A 15,539-nucleotide genomic window follows, 5' to 3' on the forward strand; every position below is an offset into this window, starting at 1 on the left:
CTTGATTGTTATTTTGCTACTTGGCTGCTGACATTAGTGAGGCTACTAGTAGGCTAGTGGCTTGATATGTAAACATTTTTGCTATTGATGATTTTTTTACTTAAGCTAAAAAATATATATCTGAAATTGCAAATCTGGTGAAAAGTAGCTGCTATACTCGCAGCGCTAGCTAGCTGTAACACCAGAACTGACTAGCATATTTGCTAAATATCGATGCATGCACGCCTCTAATGAGGTTGGAATCAAAACTTTTTTTGCGTTTGCACACAAATAAACAGCAGTTTGAGATTCATTCATGTTGAGCTGATTCATTACGTCACGTATCTTCTTACATTTAAAAAAATAACTCTGACTCTGAAAAACAGGTTTGATGAAATACAGACATTTGAAAAAAAAAAAACGAAATTGATAATGACTTGACTTGACTTGACTTGACTTGCTTGATGATGAGACTTGACTTGACTTGCTTGACTAAAGCTGTGCTTGGACTTGACTTGCTTGATCCTCGTTACTGACGACTTGGACTTACTTGAGACTTGAGGGCTAAGACTTGCGACTGACTTGAGACTTGCATGTATGGGACTTACTCCCATCTATGATATTGACACATTCTTGATGTTTGATTGTGTTAGGAAAGCTGTTGGCAACCTAGCCAACATAGCTATCACAATAACATTGCAAAGAAGCCAACGCAGAGCACTTAATACTAGCATCAGTGAAAAAAAAAACGTAATACTAGCATCAGTGTCCAAGCGTGTTAGAACAAGCTTGCTAACATCGCTAACGAGATGTTTTGCTAGCGGCTGTTTATGACAAACTAGCAGGTCAACAACTTTCCTAACACAGTCAAACATCAAGCATCTGCAACACAAGACAGACGTCCTCTTATACCCGGACATGTCCTCTTATGTCCTCTAAATGCGTCCGGGTAAAAGAGGACATCTGGTCACCCTAGGCTAAGGTCTCGAAAATAGGTGCTAACATCGCTAACGAGATGTCTTGCTAGCGGCTACTTGCTAGCGGCTACTTGCTAACGGCTCTTTATGACCAAGTAAGTCAACAACTTTCTTAACAGTCAAACATCAAGCAACATGTCCTCTTTTCGAGACCTAAGTGAAAGAGGACTGGTCACCCTAGCTAAACTAGGCTTAGGCTACTTGTGTTAGGCTGTATTTGGGTGAGCTTGGGGGTGTTCATGTTTATAATCACATTTACAAAAAGCTAGCAAGCTAGTCACTAGCGAACTAATCAGCTCAAGATAGCCACTCAACTTTCAATAAATGCAAAACGAACTCGTAGCACTCAGAGCTAGTGAGAGTAAAAGAACACGACAACTCACCAACTCTAAGATGAGCAAAAGCACATGAGACGAAAATGCAATAGCGTAGGAAGATCGACTTACGTGAAGTTTCTGAAAAGGAAGATGCGTCGTCATCACTGCCCCTCCTGAGGGGGCGGGCTCAGGAAGGTGATTCGACGCATCTCAGGCTATATGCACACGAAGCCTAGGGTCACCGAATCGGGTTTATTTTTCACGCGAATCGAATCTTTTAAATTCGTAAGGACAGAGCCTGGTAACGAGAGATTTGCGTAAAAACGGACACTTCAGGATTGGGATGAACTGACTGTAGTACATCCCCCGCGCCTGTTGGTGGCGCTTTATTTAGCTTTTTTTTGCTACAGACAACTGAAAAAACCTAGAAGAAGACTGGACCACATGGATAAACAAGCCATTACTCAAGCCCCCATTAGCAACGTGTAGCCTAGCCGCATAGCCTACATTTAATCTGCACAGCAACACATTATGGTGGTTAAGAAAATCAATGGTCCGAGCAGAATGTAGGTTATGCGAAAATGAATTCTATTTTGTATCGATAATAAAGAGTTTGGAACAGTTCAACAAAGAAATGTGCAACATGAAATGTCTGAGTTGTCTTGGAGAGTCTGCTTGAGTACGAGACACCACAATGTAAGTGGTGTGGTTTCATAACAATTGCTTCCTATTTCATGGTTTTAATTACTAACAACAAATGTATGCTATTGTTGAGGGCTTTGTCCTTCACGTAATGTACCTCTGAAGTGACGTTAATGCTAGCTATCATTGTCTGAAAGGACAAGAGCTAACTTAGCATTCATCTTTCTTATAGAAAGTTTTGAAACCTTCCGTCTATAATACATATTTGTACGTCAGATTTGCTCATATAGGCTATTGCTGACACTTTCAAAAAGCGGTTTTGTACAATGGTCTAATGCAAATAGATTAAACAGATAGATTAAAGTGTTGATTGTCAATGTTATCCCTTTCTAACTACATCGATTTAGGTAGATGGGAGATACACTTGTATAAATGCCATTAGCAAAATTCACGTGAAATAGCAGAAAGGTAAAAGGAAGAAAATGTAATGGGGAAGTAATGGGGTGAATAAGCATAGACATATACTGTATGTCTATGTGAATAGGGGTTCAGCTTGAGGTCGCGATGCGATCACGTGGGACAATGACATCAGGTTGCGTGAATCCGTGCAGACGAACACCTGCCCCCGTACCGATTCAAATCTACTCACTTTCTACCCCCGATTTGGCTCGTTGCGGATACCATGTGCGGATAGAGAGTGCTCGTCTAAATGATAGGGCTATCTGTATTCTGAACTTTGCGGACGAAGACAAACTAGGCTTCGTCTGAATTGGGCTTCAGCCTTCCAGTGTGAGTGAATATTGCTCCATTGGTCCTATGACACTAGGTCATGTCCTATCTTTTAAATCGCAGTAACTGCGATAGGGAACAGGCAGCCCATTTGGCAATAAGCTATGATGAGACTGTGCCAAAAATATTTCGAAAAAATTCCCTCAGCAAAATATCAGCATCAATCCCCAAACTATAAAAGAGACTCAATCGGAGCCCACCACTGAAAGAAGGTGAAGTTGCATAGTTAGAGGAGAAAGTTAGCTCTGGCCTGGTGATGCATGAAAGTGTGACAATTCGTGTGTGACATGGTCGGGGGAACAGCTTACAGTTTGCCGGCCAACCAGCCGACATTTGCTCATTTCAGCCCTGTAATAGGCACTTCCAGGCCTCTGAAAGCGGCTGACCTCGTTCTCGCTCAACAGGGCTGACGGGGCCTTCATCACGCCCCTGCTCGCGCCACAGCACTCTGATTAGTCACAGGCGCTTGGGTTTCGCTGAGCGGCTGAACCCCACGACATGCAGAGCTAAGAGGCAGGAGAAAGAAGCCGGAGAGAGCCTCGGCCTGCCTATTTCCCCTTGAGCAAAAGAGGCCATGGATCAGGCTTGAGCCAAGAGGCAGTAGGTCTAATAAAGTGTGAGGAACTTTGACTACGGCTCTAGGACATTTAACAACAGCGAGCAAACGTACAACGATATATTTCAAAGTTCAAAAACGAGATAAGTGGCATATATATTGGTTTTCTGTGATGCTCAAGTTAACCACTGATATTTGGATGAGAAATCCTGCACCTAATGACTGATCCTGAACACCATATTTGATAACGGATGCAACAGACTAAGCTCATATGCAGAGGATATTATCTCTAGGATTCCTCAATAGAAATGTTCCCTTTCTGATGGACCTACCAGACTCTTGACTTGGGCCATATGGTTCTTCTTCATACCCTGGAAGAGACCACAGGAAAAAAAAGTTAGACCAATAAATCCACACAGCATTCAAGTAGACAGAATATGCACACACCCATATAATTTAGACACCTGCTGCTCTATACCCTTGAGCTACATGTTGTACGTGATAGCACACACACACACACACACACACACACACACACACACACACACACACACACACACACACACACCAGCTGGTTTCAAAACGTCATGTTTTCTTATACAACATTTTATAAAGCCAGTTCCCATAAAACCAGACTGCACAAATCCTGTGCAACCATGTTTTAATAGGCTAGAGCACTAAACATTTCTCAAGGATGTAATAGTCTCCAAATAGTGTCAAACAGATTCCATAGCGGACACATACTCTTCTTATGTTGGTTAGGGTAGGGGTAGCTTTTGCCAGCATCAGGGGAGTAGCTTCTGCTGCTGATGTTGGAGCCTGAACGACTGTGGGGGGAGGGAGGGAAATCTCTTTTGACAGGAGAGCGTTCACGTACAGGTGGCTCAGGGCCCTTACGTCTAGGTCCCTCGTGGTCATCCCTTACGGAGAGGAAATGGGACAACATTGGGTTTTAGAGAACGTCTTTTCAGGAAGCATATGACCATATGGAGGCTCCATTTCTCTGTCAAGAACACTGACTGGTCATATGGCAAAGACACTTACTCTCTTATTTGATGTCTGAAAAGCTCTTTCCGCAGGCTGGTAATCATATTGGTAATTATTAACGAACAAAAGACAACGGAAGAAAAGTAACAGACTACATTGACTGTACAAAGACGACTGTTCAACATCATTTCACTGGCCCATGTAGTGTGGCTTACGGTCTGTCGAGGCTCAAGATGGCCTGCATCAGGGTGTCATCTCCACTGCTGGGCATGGCTGTGGGCATGGCTGTAGGCATGGACTGTGGAGGAGGCCGCCTCTGGCCCCTCACACTAGGTGCTGTGTTATCTCCCCGGGTGCTAGACCTATAGGCAGACATGGAAATGGATAATTGACGTCACTGGCAGTATCAATCACACAAGGCAGAAAAATACCGCTGTACGAAATGCAGATGTTAAGATCATTTAGTTAATAAACAGCAAACCTGTGGCACATAACTGGGTCACGCTTTCACACAACACATGATCGTTCCAGTGTTTCTGGTCTGTTTTATACAACCACAGTTTTATTTCCAGAACTTTTATTAAGTTACCACAAACTGAGTCCAGGCACATCCAGGCAGAAAATATTGGACAAAGTTGACAGCAACACCAGAGAACAAAGGTCAGCTGTTCCAGGATCGAAGTGGGTCATTACTTGTTAATGACCTAAACAAAGCTGGGGACATCGCTGGCTCAAGACTTTTTTTGAAGACATTACGTCTAATATGTTTGTGATGAATTATGAGAGAGAAAATTATTACCGCCATCTCATAACTGTTGATCCGGAGCCCCGGTTAAGAGAGGGGGGCAATTGAGTGTGGCCTTTGCACTCTCCTTTACACTTTAATTAGGGTGTTTATTTTGATAGCGCTCCCCCGCTTTTAAAGTCAACACAGGAGCCTGTCAGCTCGGAGCACCCTGCCACGGGAGAGTGCCCCTTTTGACCTCCTGGCTGTTCGAGGGGAGGGGGCGGGGGGGGGGTCAGCCAGCCCAGTGCCCCCTGCCACATAGGCTGGATAAGCCCTCAGACGCAGTATGCGGTGCTCTGAGCCGTGTCAGACAGGCCAGCTTCACAATTTGCCACAGTAATAGCTAACCACCTCCATAAAGTATGCTTACCTTCTCCAATTTCACACATCAAATATTTGGTTGGAATGCGAGCTGCCGATTTACAAGTGAACTAATAAATGCTAATGCGCTAATAGAAACCAGACAATGGTTTTCTGGCCTTTTCCTTGGTCTTGTTTAGCTATATCTACCCTCCACAAAGCAGTAAAATCACTGGAGCCTTTATTGGCAGTTACTCCATTGTCCTGGCGGCCAATGCTTTCGATCTGGCCGACCGACCATCAGCCGCTATACGACGTGCCGTAGAGCTGATTGGCGGCATAAACAAATCAATGGCACCTGGTTTCCACGACCTCGGCCTGACCTGGGCCTGTAGCCCAAACAAAGAGCAGGCTTTACGTGGGCCTCACTCTTTAATGACGCCTGACCCGTTTGAAGTAGCCCAGCCACTGCTTCTGCTTGCTTTAAAAAGCTTATTAGAATGGAGGCTCTGTGTCCTGAATAGAGAGAAAACCCTCCACATTTCTCCTCACTTACTTCACACAATGAAACAGCATAAGAGATTATGCAGAGACTTCAACAAATAAGTTCAAATCATAATGATAGATATTATTATAGAGATTATAGATATTGTTTGAATCTTGTCAGTCTCTATACGTGGTCCTATGAGGAACAGAAAGAGTAACTAAGACCAACATCTCATTTGAACTTTCTCAGGTTATATTCTTACACATTTTAATCTCCTCAGGCCATCTAGGTAGCCTCATGGCATGGGATGGGACATTAGTGTCACTTGAGGGATGATGGGTGATCTGCAGGGTTATTTGTAGAACCTACAGCAAGCTTGGACAGGTGCTTGTGACACAGGTATGTGGGTCCTCTTGTAAAGATGAAACAGCGAGCCTCTGAAGAGAAGAGATGAAGCAGTGGCACCATAGGGTCCACACAAACACAGAACCCATGCACCATCAGGGCAAAACAAACATGGCTGCTCTTTCATGCTCAGCCCAGAAAGCAACTGCTGAACTCTGGGAGGAAAACATGCCACAGTGATCCTAGGCTGCTCAACCTTAATATGGAGCTACACCTGAAAGCCTTTTTGGAAAGCTTAGTCAGAGTTAATGGAAGCCATAATGTGTATAAACCCAACATCAACCACCACAAAACATAAACTAATTAAAAAAAAGACACAGGCTATTTTTAAAAAGGGAAAAAATGAATAAATACATTGTACAGCAATTCAGGTAATTGGGAACCTCACCCGATCAACAGTTGCAGCTGATTACGTCCTTCTCTTTAATCATGCTAACGACTCAAAATTCACCAAGATGCATCGGCTAACAGCCCGCACACATTAATTAAACAAGTAATTATGGCTTCAGGATGCTTTAGAGAAAACCATTAAAGCCGGGTGAGGGTTCGTGAGGTGACTTTGATGGTTGAGAGAGGGGAGGGGGGATCAATTGCCAACTAGTTGCACTTCTGGCACTTCACAGGGCGGCCGGTGAGCTCATTAGCAGGTCTTCATCATCTGGTCTGGTCTAGTCTGGTCTGGTCCAATGTTCCCTCTAAGCTGCGCGCAGGCCAGTCGAAGAGGCCGCGCAATAGATTTTTCAGACCGCGCACATTTTTCAGACCGCATAAACGATTTTTTTTTTTAGGGTTTAAAAATCTGAGCATCAATGGGGATGTAGGCTAGGTAATAAACATTTAAAATACTGACATGTCTGATAACCAAGCCGAAGGTGCGTTAGAATGTTTACATACAAAATTTCCTTTAGCTCTCTTGCCGGTCTCTGCTCCAGCAGTTATAGGCTACCATGGCGAAATAAAAGGCAGAGCAGGTGCCCCAGAAAAAGGTCTGCCTAACGTTTAAACATGAGCGGCTAGATGAAATAGTCCAAACTGACTCAGGTAGGATAAAACTTTCAGACATATTTACATATGCTCGGAGGCAAACGCAAAAAGAGTACGCTCGTGGGAAAACATGCAGTGAACGAAAGTGACATTATTCTGTTTGTCCTTAAAGTTTGTGAGCACTTGCGGATGCCCGCTTCCCTGAGCTGGTAAAACACCGCCTTTGAGCCGGACACGTTGGATCGTGCAGTTAGTAAGTTTGATCATGGGCTGAATGACGTGACCAATCTGGCGAAAAGGTTCGAAGCGCTTCTGGAGGAAGCATAATATGCGGTCCCGGGACACATTTGTCAACAACGAATTCAAGTTCATGGTTATTGAAAAAAGGTGGTCGCTGAAAAGTGAAGATTTTCCAGATCTGGTACAACTTCTTGACATTTGTGGCACATTCCAAGCACCTAGCGCTGACTGTGAACGCGGTTTCAGTCTAATGAATGCCACTAAGACAAAATCGTGAGGCAAGAAGATTTGAGGTAGAAATTTCCAATATTTTTAATTAGACCTATTAGGCCCTATTCAAAGTGATCTTGATAACTGCAACAACATTTTGACATATGTTTAGTCAGAAAGGTGTGTCTTCTATAGGCCTGCAGACAAGATGAGCCACACAGCCAGATAGGCCTAGCTCCCTCAATGTAATTCAAATGACATGTTTTGTAGCTTAGTTTGTTGCAAACCACTCCAGTTAAATTATTTATAAAGGCTACCATAATTGCAATATTTATTGTAAAGCACTGCATTAGCATTTTTCTTTCAATGAAGTTCTACTTAAATGTTGTACCTGCTGAGAAATGACTAAACACCTTGGATACTTTTATTTTGTGTAGATCATTATCATTCATAACCAGTGAACCAGTCATAAACCCTAAACCTTATTTATTTTCAACCAAAGATCCTTTAAGTTCAACTAAACTGACTGGTAAAACACCATCATTAAAATGTACCAAAGTCCAGCCATAATAAAGGATATTGAATAAATATCAACCTTGTAGACATATTGATGCATTTACTGTCATCTCTTTGGAAACCTATGGCTAACGCAAGCTCGTGGTCATTTTCGTCAGGTCGCGTGTTTTACGAATTGCTCACAGCGCTGAAATGTTCGCTCAGAATAAAAAATATTTGCTCAGTGCTGAAAAAAATTAGAGGGAACATTGGTCTGGTCTGTCGGGAGCAGCACAAAGCCGCGTGGCTTCCTTGCTCTGTGGACCCCGAACCCCTGCTGCCAGAGGCATTACCACATTGGGCCCTTTCTCTCCGAGCGCCTGTGTGTGTGTGTGTGTGTGTGTGTGTGTGTTTGTGTTTCAGACAGGCCATGAGAAACTGCTGTCAGGAGAACCTACAGCTTAATTTGGAGGACGCATTACACCATTCCCCTATAACGCACACGTGTTTATGACCTGCAGGCTAACTTAAGAGGCTGCCAAGATGGCCACTATTTCAATCTGAGGATGTGTGCAGGTAAGTGTGCACAAACATGTGGTGATTTCAATCCATTTGTAAATGAAGCTACAGTGACTATGCTGGGTAGGATGATCAGCAGTCAATGTACTTCTTGAAGGCAAAGAACAGGCTAAATTCCTGAGGGATTCTGTCAACTGGACACAGGAGGACCGACATGCACGGACAGATTCACACAAAACCTCACTCCTTCACCCAAGCAGTCACTCATCGTGGAAGTTACTCATGCCAAGTACACACTACCTGACTGTCATGGACGTCACATTGCTGTACTGTTCACACTAAACAACTTGTTGTTGTCTAATCGGGAATCTTCAATTGAATCGTTGTGGCTTGCACGCTAAATGACTGAACAGAGGTGATACAATAGAGGTGATCATCTTCAAAAGTAAAGAATTCTGTCGTAATTTCATGAACATGGGTGTCACAAGAATACCCCTTGACTGTGCATGCTCTAAATACTTTAACTGCACTGCCGTTAGACGATGACTCTTCACACTGGATCATTCTTTGATTCCCCATAGTGCATGAAAATCATTTAATACCGCAGTGGATTATCCCTTGTATGTGTGACTCGAAATCCCCAAATTGAAGCAAATCTGAATGAGTTTCAAAGATTGGTAAATAGCCATACTATCACAGTTTTGACACAAAGGATAGCTTGGCTCATAACTCAGACACTGGAGTAACATAATCTGTAATTGTGCCAAGCTTTCACTCCGAGCTCTCAGTATTTATACGCCAGTCTGGCAAATCACCAACACTGTAGATTCCAGTCGGGCCATTTGTTTAGCCAAACTTTCAAAAGCAGCATTTATAATGGACAGACACATAAAATGGCCCTAGGCATAGGCTAGCCCTAAACCTTTGCACCAGGTGTATGCAAGTCGCTCGTGTCTGCAAACCAGTTGGCTCTGAGGAGGTCCATGGTGAAGGGTGCCCATTCAGGTGTGCACTGTGCATGTGTGCTCTAGCCAAGGGGGCACACAGTGGTGCCCTTTGTCCCTTTAGGCTGGCCTAGATGCCGCTGGCAGCCACGAGGAGCAGGAAGGAAAGAGGGGGAAGGGGTGGTGGTGTATGAGTGTGCAGTGTGTCTGTGCACGCATGTATTTGGGGAGGTAATGCTGGTTTGCAGTGACCACTGTTCTTGATGCTGCACCAGTGGGATATCGCTGAGTGGATGCCAAGAGACGAGAGAACTGGCAATTTCTCATAGGATGGATCTCAGATGTCTATATTTACACTGTACAAAAACATGTGCAATGCACACTCAACGACGCATCACAGTCCTTGATTGATCACTGCGCTTGCTCCCCCAGTGAGATATTATTCAAAATCAACAGCAGCTTGAGTCCACATCCAACACATGGAGACGTTCACTCACTGCACATTAATCTGAGAAACATTGACAAGCATAAGATTAAAAGGGGTGTCAAAGGCGAAGACAGTGAGAGGCCTGCCATGTTTGATTTATGGTTTCTGTGGAGCACTGCGCACAAGAGGATACACACTAAAAATGCCCACTATAAGCAGTTCAATACATCCCATTGAATTCCAAAGCTTTTTCAAAATGAGTGTCTATCGCCATCTGCTGGTTACAATCAGAACTCACCCCAAAGTCTGCCGTCATCAGAGCAACACTATGTATTTTGGTAGACTGGTGAAAAACCCTACAACGCTTCTCAACTGTGTTGATTTCATTAGAATCATATTAGGCAGATGTAGCCTGACGATGTCATACTCATAATTTTAGTCAGAATATGAGTCTGATACTGACCCATTGGGCTGTGATTATGGGGCGTGTTTCAACGAACCCGGGGGAAAAAATGCCTCTTCAATTGGATACCTAGAACCAATCAGGGCAACGTAGTATTATTACCATCTGATAGATTAAACTTTTACCTGATCCCGTAGGAAGGACGGCAAAAACATCTTTTCGATCGACAAATGCCTTGATCGCGTTTCTCTGTTCCTCTTTCAAAATGAATGCGCTGTCAATATCTGTTGAGATAAGCCTGCTCACGTTAATTATTAGCAGCAAGGCTAGCTAGCTACTATGTGTTTCAATGGATTTTTGGTGTAAGCGTTAGCAATGACCTAACAATAATGGTCTAGAGCGCTTCAGTTAAGACATACAATCCTCGGCACCATTCGTGTTGCACAAACACAACTAACCGAGTCAATGTAGACATAAAAAAGTCGTGTAAATAGCATAATTTACATAAAATATGTCCCACTAACAAGCTCCCGATACGCCGCCATCTTGGGAGGATTTCAAATGTACCGCTTGATCATCTGTCCATCATCGTATAAAGCCCGCCCTGACAATTTGATTGGTATGGCATAATCCGACCGATGATACTCTCTCCAAACTAGCTCAAAGCCAGACCGAATCTCCCAGACCAAACATTTTGTGGGCGGGGTTCGGGCTGGTATCCAGGCTAAGGCAGATGTAGAGTGCTTTAGAAATCAATGGCTTGTCATACACCCCCTTCATATTCTAGTCAGTACGTTTAAGTTTAAAATCTACAAACAAGCAACTTAATTTCCACCCGCTTTATTGGTCACAAGGTACACTCTAGTTTAAAACACGGCATCTGACTTCCCTCTGAGCCCTTTCAATACAAGTCAAACGACTAAGTCATACCAAGAGTTTATTTCCAAAGCCTGGTTGTCGAGGTAGCCAGTGCACCACCCACGCAGTGCTATGCTTGGCCTCTGGCCCTGCAGACCAGTTAATAGAGCTGTTGTCTAGCCAGCCTACTTGCTCACTCTCAGGGCTGGCAGCCACACAGTGGAGTCATGCAAAGATTTTTAAACTCTCTTCCACTTAGCTAAAACTCACTTCCGCATGAGGTTCAACTCACAGAAGAAAGTGGGCTACGTGTTAATGGCTAAAATCACAGTTTTAGTTAAAGGGAATTGGACGTAATGAATAGAAAAGCTATTTACATATGACTATAATATACAACTATTGTGTGTTGTTACAGCATGCAACACTAAGGCCTTATTACAAAAGTAAGGTGAAGACAGTATTCACCTGAACTCCACCTGGCGACCAGCTGCCGGATCCTCTCTGGGCCCTCGGTAGTGAGGATACTGATCATCCTATTACGGCACAAAGGAATGTACTTACTTAATATTACAAAGATATAATATGAAATTAATACAATTATTAAAACAGACACTGACAATTTATTTCAAAAGAAAGTTCTCATCTTTCAATTGAGGGCTGCAATTTTATTTGTTATTAAAATATTAAGTCCAACTTCATACCAAATGTACAATATACAATGTATTTAACCATATGTGTACTTCTTTGACACACAACTAACTACAACTAAAAATAAGTTGACCCAAACCTAGTGCAATTTTTAATTGCACACACTACTCATTTACATGTAATTGAATATGTATTGTATTAAGAACAAAGTGCCACAAATTGACAGCCTTAAGAGCCTTTTATGTATAAGTCCCCATACAAATTCAATCTTATTTTCATAGTCCCATCACCTGAATGGTGCTTTACGCTTACTCTTTTATATTGAGGAGGGGCATTTCTGCGCTCGTTCCCAAAGTGCATGCTTTCACAGTAGTAACCTCTCTGGTCTTCACCATGGAAAGCTCTTTGGTCGTCAGCTGGGTAACCTCGTGGACCGCCATAACGTTGATCTTCATAGTCACCCCCTCTGTCGTAGTCGTCCTCGGGCCGAGGGAAAGGTGCTCGTCTCTCTATGCTCACAACCCTCTGATAAGGAGCCTGTTGGGCAAACTCACAATGTAAAGGTGCATAGGACAAATCAATCTTGATTTAAGCTTGATTGCAAATGTTAAATTGTAAGCTTTCAAAAGGTTTACGTCGTGCTTTAACAGCGGTGGCTTAACCTACTCTCTCCGCGAGGCGCTCCTCATAAACGTCTCGGATGGAACGTTCTCTCCTGTAGGACACTATATAAAAAAAGACACTGTCAGAATATTTCTCCAGCTACCCACATCTGGCTTCTGTACAACTGAACTATTAAAAGTAGATAGATTTATGTCAATCGTGAAAGTAGGAAAATAAGAGGCATTTGTACACAGACAGGCTGAGAGGAAGCCATCTGAGAGACCGGTTTACTTAACTGTTTACGTTACTCTTGCTGATGTGATGCTCAACCGTCTTTTAAACCGAGTAACGATATTTAGCTAAAGAAAAGAAAGAGAGTGTATGAAAGTTTGCCGACAGTTTTAAAAGAAGTAGCTACATAACCTGGTTGTTATGTTAATCATGTTTTCATTCTGGTAATTGTTAGGGAGCCACATAGACTTCAAAATAAGCTAGTATCATTCATCTCAGTTTCTAGCATTACGCCACATAATGTAAAATGCTTTTGCATGGATACAGAACAAGCCCAAGACTGAATAACATTGTTACTTGTTAACGTCTAAGGCTACCTGACCATATGCTTTTAGTTGATGTTGGTCCATGTATAAAACTAACTGCATTAGCTTGCAATTGACATCCTCTCAGGTAAACTAGCTCCTCCTTTCCCATGTTATTGTATTGTTGACGCTTTGTGAAGTCAACTCATCAGCAAAAACAGCAAGTGCAGGTTGTAATAATACGCGTATTAAAGCATGCGTTCACTTACAATTTAAAATCATCTCCTTTTGCTGTATGAACAGTGTAACATGTGAATAGCAGTTTACTAGCTGCAGCAGCATGTAGCCGGCGATGATAACAAACATTTCAATATGGCCGCCAGTCGTGATTTTTTTTCGTTCAAAATAAAAGTTTATTTATTAGTCTTAAATTATACAAGGTCGAAAAATTAAGCTACAATGGACGTATATGTGAGAAAACACAAACCAAATTGTTTAAAAAAAATTGAAATGCCTTTTTCTTTAGATTCAAAAAGTCTCCTAGTATCAGGCCCGGGGTGGGTAATCGGGAGAATCGGGAGAATTCCCGATGGGCCGCTTCACTTCTGGAGAATTTAATTTGTAATTATTATTATTATTATTTATTTATTTTTGTCACGTTAGTCCATCTTCTCTTAAAGTAGGCTACACACGTTGTGCATTATGACACAGCAGCCTCTGCATGGGTTTTACCATGCGAGGAAGTTCTCCCCTCCCGAATACAGTTGGTTGGGTCCATAGCACGTCTTTTCCAAAAAAGTTTTCTCAGATAGGCTGGGCCGGCCCTACCGCAACGATACGAGGCAGGGAGGATGGATGGGAGGTAAAGGCCAGGAGGGGCTGAAAAAAAGAAAGTCTTTGGAGGAGGATGCTGCCAAATGCTGCCCTTACCGATTTATTTCCAAGAGGACAAACACAAGTGGCAACTGGTAAAGAGAGACATAGGCCTAATGATAAGCAACGTAACTATACGTTGTAGCGTTGGTTAATATCGTTGCAGCAGCATTGTCAACCTATTCGCAAGCAAAATATTAAATTAGCCTTTTTAGACCCAATATATGGCGATCCATAGATTCGCAAATATTATGCAAAAACTCAAACTTGATCTGTGTATGCAGTAAAATGACTCCTGCTAAAAATGATGAGCCCGAAATTTGCAATGAGGAGGCCATGATTACACGTACAGGTAGAGAGGATAACAGAGTAAACCATATGAATTCGATAACAGAGTAAACCATATGAATTCAAGGTATTTAATGTAAGAAAGAGCAGTATATGACAGTACTTGATGAAAGAAAAGAATGCCAGGGGAGATTTTAGATGATGAACCAGTAGCCTCATCTGATGCTGCCTTTGAGGTGAATGTCCATAATGTTGTTCTGGACACTGTGGCAGGTAGCATGGATAGGAGGATTTCAGAAAAAACTAAAAACTTTCCTGAAATAAAGATAAATGGGCTCCCTAACTCAGCACTCCAGGAAATCAGCAAATGTCTGCTTACGTTAGATGACAGAGCTACTGTTAGCACATTACAAACTGAGCTGTCTAGCTTGGCATACCATTGGGAGAGACTGAAAAGGTCCTTTCTTGAAGGTTATACTATCAGGGCATGTAGTGAGGTGGCACAGGAAAGTCAGGAGGATAGTGGCGGACTACCATATATGGAAGAATCAGAGATGGAGCTTGAAAGCAGGACCTGTTCCTCCTGCAAAACTGTGCCATTTGTGTCCACGTAATACTCTCACAGTACAACCTCCTCACAGATGCTTATCATGTCATTGGGTTAGCTTTGGACAAAGTTTCTGTTGACTTTGTCCATCACACAGATTTCAAGTGAGAGAAGCTTCTCAACCTTAACATTTGTGAAGAATAGGCTACGAAGCTCATTGAGTCCGGACAACTTGGAGGCTTTCATGTTAATGTGCACAGAGAAGGAAATCCTCATGTCTATAAGCAACGACACAGTTATACAGTAGATAAAGTGGCTGAAACCAGTGCATTGCTCAGGTGGTTACTGATGCTGTAGTGTAGATGCTGTTGGTGCTATTCGCAATGTAACTATACTGTACTGTGAGTTGAACTGTAAACATTAGTTCAATATGCCTCCTTGTTGAAGAGTTGGATATGTTTCAAATGCTTTATTCATTTATTTCTGCTTTTGTTAATTTATCAACCTATCCTTGTGGAATTGTGAAATATTTTTCATTAACTTCTTAGCTTGAATGGATTATTATTTAACCTTTACATTATTTGTTGAACCATGGTATTAATAAAAAAAAACTACAGGATAGTAAGAGCTGAACTGTGGCTTCATTTATCCAATTTCCACTACCATGGAAAAAGTGGGCCGGTCTTGGGCCTGAAATTCCCGGGCTGAAAAGTGACCCCACTCCGGCCCTGCCTAGTA

At 42.6% G+C, this 15,539-nt stretch overlaps 1 protein-coding gene across 1 annotated transcript in view; it reads right to left on the bottom strand.

Annotated features, from left to right (window-relative positions):
- LOC308367989 (uncharacterized protein) overlaps positions 1-13,374 on the bottom strand; it is a 32,816-nt gene extending 19,442 nt beyond the window's left edge. Inside the window, exons 1-8 of the mRNA XM_080842022.1 lie at positions 13,363-13,374; positions 12,854-12,916; positions 12,621-12,679; positions 12,267-12,491; positions 11,772-11,839; positions 4,463-4,609; positions 4,005-4,180; positions 3,593-3,631 (exon numbers count right to left, since the gene is read on the bottom strand). Coding sequence (XP_080698148.1) covers positions 3,593-3,631; positions 4,005-4,180; positions 4,463-4,609; positions 11,772-11,839; positions 12,267-12,491; positions 12,621-12,679; position 12,854 — 715 coding nt within the window. The 5' untranslated portion in view covers positions 12,855-12,916; positions 13,363-13,374. The remainder of the gene's footprint in view (positions 1-3,592; positions 3,632-4,004; positions 4,181-4,462; positions 4,610-11,771; positions 11,840-12,266; positions 12,492-12,620; positions 12,680-12,853; positions 12,917-13,362) is intronic.
- Positions 13,375-15,539: the final 2,165 nt, after the last annotated feature.

Source organism: Sprattus sprattus (assembly GCF_963457725.1).
Source record: "Sprattus sprattus genome assembly, chromosome: 7".
Classification (NCBI taxonomy): domain Eukaryota; kingdom Metazoa; phylum Chordata; class Actinopteri; order Clupeiformes; family Clupeidae; genus Sprattus; species Sprattus sprattus.